The 7,390-nt window shown below is 34.7% G+C and overlaps 1 protein-coding gene across 1 annotated transcript; it reads right to left on the reverse strand.

The window, feature by feature from the left end:
* Window positions 1-2,191: 2,191 nt before the first annotated feature.
* LOC149541085 (peroxidase 57-like) lies at window positions 2,192-4,178 on the reverse strand. Its single transcript, XM_089799809.1, has 4 exons — window positions 4,103-4,178; window positions 3,633-3,919; window positions 3,308-3,503; window positions 2,192-2,930 (listed from the first exon to the last, which is right to left on the reverse strand). Exons 2-4 carry the CDS (start codon window positions 3,897-3,899, stop codon window positions 2,305-2,307), a joined length of 1,089 nt encoding a protein of 362 aa, XP_089655935.1. The 5' UTR covers window positions 3,900-3,919; window positions 4,103-4,178; the 3' UTR covers window positions 2,192-2,304.
* Between the last annotated feature and the right edge of the window lie 3,212 nt (window positions 4,179-7,390).

Genomic DNA, 7,390 nt, shown 5'->3' on the forward strand with positions numbered 1-7,390 from the left:
CGAAAATGACCAATTTTGCCACAATTCCAACATTTTGCCTTAGATTTTTTACCAGGAGTCTTAGATCTCCTAGGAGACTTGGATTTTCCCTTCTTGTCTTTTTTCTTGCCTTTCTCTATTGTTCTACCACGAGAAACAAGAGCATGCTTAGCCATCTCAGAAGACTTTCTTCACATCTCTTAAGATAACAGTTAACCAACCACATCCTCCAATTTGAAAGCGGTTGTTGTGCTTCCAATAGCCATAACAAGGTGATCGCATGAATCAGGCAAATAACATAACATAAGCATGAATTTATCTTGATCATCGATCTTATCACCAATAGAATTCAACTAAGCAATCAACATATTAAATGCATTCAAGTGATAGCAACAGAACCTCCTTCATCCATTCTCAAAGGATACCACTTCTTTCGTAGAAATAACTTATTTACCAAGGATTTTCCTTGATAAAGATCAACAAGCTTTTTCTAAAGACTAGCTGTAGTCTTCTCTTCATGAATATTCAGGAGTACAGAATCAGCCAAACAAAGTCTTATCAAACCCTTGGCTTTTCGATCTACCTTATCCTACTCTTCTTGCAATTTAGTTTGAGGTTTCATTGAAGAAACCGTATCTCATAGATCTCTATCTACAAGCATGTCCTCCATTTTAAGTTTCCACAACTCAAAATTGCTACCATTGAACTTATCCATCTCTACTCCACCGGATGTGCTTGCCATATCTAACTTGCAATAAGATTATGAAAAACCTCTACAAAACTCCCTCTGAAACTAGTTTAGCACAAAAAACTTGTCTACCCAACAACAATAACAAAGCTAGCCAGGCTCTAATACCAATTGAAAGGAAGCCTAAGTGCGGAAATGCTTCCAAATGCTAAATCTAATAGGGGAGATGATGTTGAAATTTATCTCACAAAACCTTAAATTACTGCAAGCTAGATAAAGACATATAGAAAGATTCAACTCATAAACACAAAACACAAGATATACGTGGGAAACCCTTCTCAAGAAAAAACCCACCACTCCAAAGCCAGACTCAATTGTATTATCAGCAATAACAATTAGAATACAATCTACAAAGCCACAACTCTCCAAGAGTATTCAGCTGTGATATCAAATCCAAAACAATTTCGACAGCATAACAATGCTCTTCAAACAATGCTCACACTCTCTTCATTTTCTACAACAATGCCTTGTACTTATAGAGTTTTCAAAAATAGAAGATTTATGTTTTTCTACTCCAGGTCTTTTCTTCTAGAAGAATCCAATTTTATTTAACAACTTTCCATGAAAGCATAAATAAAACAATAAATTATGGTAAGACTGAGCCACCTTATCCCAACAATCTGAAAAACAATAAAGCTTTCTTTTAGAAGGGTTTAATCTCCAAAGTTGGATGTGCTTCCCTTCAATATTTATTGATATTAATCTTGAGAAAGGACTGCAATTACCTTAAAATTTGAAGTATTTCTTCATATCGAAAGTTGGGCATGGCCAAAGAGAGATATAAAATTGTATGTTAAAGGAATGCAAAATTTAAAAATTAATGAATGAGATTACATTGTAGAATTCAAAGAGAGATTATATAAAAATTGTCTATGAAAGAATTTATATGAGCAAAAAATAATAATTTGAGTTTCATTAAAATAAAATAAAAGTGAATTAGGAGTTCTGTTATATGAGCTCCTACAGCTATGGACGTTGTTTCTGATAATTGCATGTTTTCCTGTGAGCTCCATTCAGATAAAAGACTTTCACTACACCAAGTTTGAAATCATTAAAAAATATTTAATGATTTGAAGTCTTGATCATGGTTTAAATATTAAAAATCATTCACATTCAAGATACATTTCAAATTGGAACACCTAAATGTGGTTTAGTTCTACATCACATCATTAAGTGAAGCATTCACAGATTTGAAGATTATGATTCTCAGTTTTAATACTATTTTGAAGACGACCTTTTCCAAGGATCCCCTGTGAGACCATATCCCATAAATGATCTAAAATCCATCTAAAGATATTCTTAATTATTACCAATCAGCTCATTAAAATAAATATCAGATAATTTGATGAACCATAGTTAACAAACAAAGACAAAGTAGATGCAGGCTAGAAGCACATTAGATTTCATCATGCAAAGAACAGAAGAATCACATATAACAAATAAGTTTGTATGTCTCTTATCTCATAGAAAAATAAGTTATGGTTCATTGAACTATGTGACAGTCAATGACTCGAAAACCATGATTCCTGAAACAGTCAGTTGACTCGGAAAGAATGAATGAATGAAAAGGAAATGCATTAAAGGGGAAGGGGCATAGACTCCAAGTCTTTGAATGAGGCTCTGTCATATGAGGTCCTACTGCTACGAAGAGGCTTGGAGCACTCTTTTCTGATTTCCCCATCGTTTCCTGTGAGCACGTTCAGGTCAAACAGTTTTCCCATGGCGATGGAGAAATCACGGTGAAACAGCTCTTCATTCGAGGCGAACAACTCGACTATCCTGCGGGTGGAAGGCGCCGCCATTAACGCCTGGTCGACGAACAGAACCCCTTTTCCCGCTTGCAAGTTCCGGTAGTAGTGCGAATCGAATGATGAGGGGTTGCCATGATCCAAGGCCACCGCTGTGTGCTTCCTGCAGACGTTGCTCATGTGCGTGCGGAAATGAACTTCCATGGAGGGGTCGGGTCTGCCGGTGCCGTTGAAATCTGATAATCTTTTCTGGAAAAAGTGGCAGTGGGCTTTTCCGATGGTGTGAGCCCCCAGGAGACCGACCATTTCCTTTTCAGTAAATCCTTTTGCCCTGAATCTGTCGATCATGGTGTAAATGTCATCGTTCGGCGTGGGCAGATTTTTATCTGCCACACCGGCAAACGATGTCCTGCTGTCTCTGCGTCCTGTTTTCGCAGGAATGAAGGGCCCCTTCCCTTGCCATACAAATCAAATTTCAGCTTCCCGAACCGAAAAAATCGGACAAGAGAAACAGAACTAAAGTTTCACAGATGGCTTCTGAGAGCGAAGGTCATTTAGAGAAAGAAAGCGAAGATTTTCGTATTCCAAAATTAATACCGCGAAAATCTGTGGAAAGAAAGCGGCTGGCCATGAAAAAAGAGAAAATAGACAAAAATATGATTCAGAAAACCAACAAATGCACAATCAATAAGAGTTTCACAGGCTCTCCAGCGAAGAATGGAAAACAAGACTCAATTATAGTGCGAAGATCATTTGGAGAAAGAGCCCAAGATTCTCAGAATCCAAATAAAGACTGAGAAGAGCACGATTCTGTGGAAACAAAGTATAGTACATACCATGACCACGGCATGTCTTGCACTAAGCACAATAATGTCTGCGCAAGAAACTGTTTCGGGGCAGGCTACTTCCAATCTTCGCTTAATTTCATCGATGATGTCATATCCCCTTAGAGAACCGAAATTTGGGGCCGATTCTTTCTCAGATTTAAAGCCCTCGACCGATTCCAACAGCACAGATGCATCACAGCCCTGCATATTAAAATGCCGGAGCTTAATTTACAAGAACTTATTGGATTTCCGAAGTCCTTGAAAGAAAGATTTACAAATAGTTGAATCCAGAAATACTTTCTTGCAAAGGATCAACTCTGTTATTATTACCTCTACGAAGCAATCGTGAAATACCAGCCGTATAAGGGCTGGCGCGATGCCTGAGTAATTACTGGACATCTCATCAATCGTGGTTTTGATAATATGCTCTGCCTCGGGACACGAATGCCGGTAAAAATTATGTTGTAACCCAGTCCTCACTGTGCTTTCTTCTAAAGAATAGGGCTTGGGGGTGTTGTAACTATCAGGTTTCGTCGATATAAGTAGCGCAAACGTGAAGACGAACACCCACTCCAAAGAACGAATTCCAAACCCCATTCTCAACGCAGGTGCTGATCCTGCATTTGCAGCGGAAGCAGGCGCCTTAGAGGAACAGAAAGCAAGAAAAAGTGGAAGCCAATTTGAGGTGGATATTTGAATTGGAGTAAATGCAAACAGAAACAGAAATCATGGCGAAAACAGAAACAATAAGCTGTAAACATGAAAAATAGCACAGAAGGTGAGGGAATCGAACTCATTACCTTGAGGAAGCCAACAGAAAGCAGGAAAGATCTCGAACCACTTATATTTTCCTTTCCGCTCAAATTCAAATACCTGTAAACTGAGACATTAGTTTCTGTTAAATTGTAAATATAGGAGACTCAATCTTTAGCAGTGAAAATGAAAAGAAGACGCATTTCAGAGAACAAAATTAACAAAGAAGGGCGCCGGAATCGAACTCGTCACCTTGGGGATGCCAACGGAAAACACGAAAGAACAATTGGCAGGTGGAATGCTACTTATAATTCTAGTTTCTAGCTCGCCCAGACTCAAATGTTTATAAGCTGACACGTTGCGGTCGAGTTTTTCTTCCTGACTTACCTCTCAAACGAACAGAAAAGACGGGAAATAGTCTGTTTGCAGACGCTATAATTTGAATAACTGGGTACAATTCAACTTGGACTTTCCTGTTAGGATAGGCGGAATGGATTCGAATGTCATTGCTTTCTAAGTTGCATTAGTGCATTGATAATAGATATGAGAATTTAGCGTAGCTTCAAAAGGGATAGTTGGTAGATGTTCTCTAATATCAAAGATTTTCAAATGCATTTGATCATTATGTTAGTTTAATTTTCGGGTGTAATATAAAATTAAAATAAGATAAATATTAGCACTTGTATTAATAGGTCCAAGGGTTAAGTGATTGTTAAACTAAAGAATTATTAAAATTTGATTATGACAAGGACAAACAATCTATATACACTCTAAAACAATTGTATTCGTGAATCTTCTTTTGAAATCAGTTGGAAATCTATGTTGTTATAATATATTTCACTTATGGCAAGTAAATACATGTATCATTTAAAGATTTTCCAATGTGTTTTAAGCATTTAATCATAATGTTAGTTCAATTTTTCGGTGTAAAATACTAGTGTATAAAACTAAATAAGATAAATACTAGCACTTGTATCGATAGGTCCAAGGGTTAAGTCGATTGTCAAACTAAAGAATTATTAAAATTTGGTTATTACAAGGACAAGCAATCTATATACACTCTAAGACAATTGTATTCGTAAATATTCTTTTGAAATCAGTTGTAAATCTATATTGTTATATTATATTTCCTCTATGGCAAGTAAATGCTTGTATCATTTAAGGTATATTCAAGTGTCATGCCTGACTCTAAAAAAAATCCAAGCCAAAAATAAATAGCAAGTTGATAATATATTATAAAGTAACTTAAAAGAATAGTATTTTACTCTTCACGTAGTTATTATAATATTCGTTTGTACAATGGATATAAGCCTATAACCAATACCCACTATCAAATAATATATATTATCCAAAATGCTTTTGTTCTAGTTGGAATGACATTTTTTGATTAGGCTCTGAATCTTTCTAATTGTTAAGAACAATACATTTTCTTTTGGCGCCTACTATCATCTAAGACAATTTAGTTGTTTGTTTGTTGATTTTTTATATTAATGAAGGGGCGGGGGGAGGGGGGAGAATTTTGGGTATTTGATAGTATATATTTCTATGTATTAAATGCTATACTTATTTTCAGATTCAATTATGATAGCATAGATTTCTATCTATCAAACAATATACTTATTTATGGATTCAACAATAATAATGTGTATCAATATTTTAAGATTATTATGTTTTTTACTCTTTTGAATGACCACTTTTCATGGATTGATTTTTTTCTAATTATCAAGAAATTTGGTCTCACTTAACTATGTGGGTTTTAGTTCTTTTTAAAACTAGAAAATGTTGAGTATTATTGGTCTCACTTAAATATGTGATTTAAAAAAATTTAAAAAATTAGAAAATGTTGAGTACTATAAAAATAAGGACTTTGCAACTAAAATCCTTGTCAAAGGTAGGTGAGTAGGAGAAATTGTGTGTGGTCTATTGGTTGAGCAACATGTAACCCTTAACCCTTATTTTTTGTTATTATGTAACCTCTAATACTTATGTAGAATTATCAGATTTGAATTGTGCTTATCAAATTATAGTTTAAAAAATACTAATTTATAGTCATTAAAAAACATCCCAAAAGACTAATCTACAACAGTAAAAGAACTTCCCAAAAGACTAATCTTTAACAACAAAACAACTTTCCAAAAGACTAATCTATTGTAGCAAAACAACTTCCAACAAATTATGAACATAGGATTTGCAAAGTCTATGCTATTTGAGTAAAATTGCATAAGCTTTTGGTCATGAAGAGAGGACTACAAGGTTATTACAACATGAAAGTTGTTCTGACTGCATTTTGTACACATTGCAAAACTTAGAAACAATATAATAATTTAATAATTGTAATATGTTACTTTTGAGGACACACTAATGAGTAATGACACTTTATGAGAATGTAATAGAGCATTTAACATAAGGGTTATATAGTGGACTAGGTGAAGCATCTTTGGTGAGTTATTTATAGCCATACATAACATGGTTGTAAGAGTAAATACTACTTCAATGTGCAATACTTGGGAGTTGGATATAACCCTCTTGATTGTGGAAATCAAAAGCCATTATGGGTAGTCCATTTCTATTTCAGAAGTGGTTATGCTAAGGGAGAAAGATGATGTGGTTTAGAGCCCATAGGTTTGGAGAACCATTAATGATTTTTTGTTTGAGGCCTAGAGAGGAAATTATATGAGATATTTATAGCAAGGACATGTCCAATGTACCACAAAGGACATATTGAGGATCCTAATTCATAATAATGATACTCATTGAATTGTAACCTTTTTAACTTGATTACATATTATTTGAGTGTGTTATTAATGCTAAGTGCTTTTCCAGTGAGGATTTGAGGAGTAGACTTATCTCTGTAACTAAATTTTTTTTCTACATCTTGTAATTATTTTCTTTGTTTAACTCATAGGATTGGTGTAGTTTCCTTTTGTTTGGTATTAGAGCTTGAATATAGCTTCTTCATATCTAAGGAAGAGGGTATTTTGACCGTATTATCAATCTTTAATTTAGTCAGAAACCTACCTAGATGGATCATAGTTTCAACTAAAGAAATGGTTGACACTTCCAAAATGGAGAGTGAGAGATTCAACAACACAAAGTTTCAGCTTTGGAAGCTTAATTCAAAGGATCTATAGGTGGAGAATCATTAATGGATTTTTGTTAGTGCAACAAAATATATTTATAACATATTTGAAATTGAAACAATCAAAGCGGTCACCCTAAACTACATGATTGCGACCAGGTGTATAGTCTATAATGAAAGTAAAACACACAAAATATACTCGCTAATACAATTTGTGAGTGAACTGTTTGGAGAATCTTGATATGAATTTTTTTGC

Source organism: Cupressus sempervirens, chromosome 9, assembly GCF_028749045.1.
Source record: "Cupressus sempervirens isolate cs-2001-9-10 chromosome 9, ASM2874904v1, whole genome shotgun sequence".
Classification (NCBI taxonomy): Eukaryota; Viridiplantae; Streptophyta; class Pinopsida; order Cupressales; family Cupressaceae; genus Cupressus; species Cupressus sempervirens.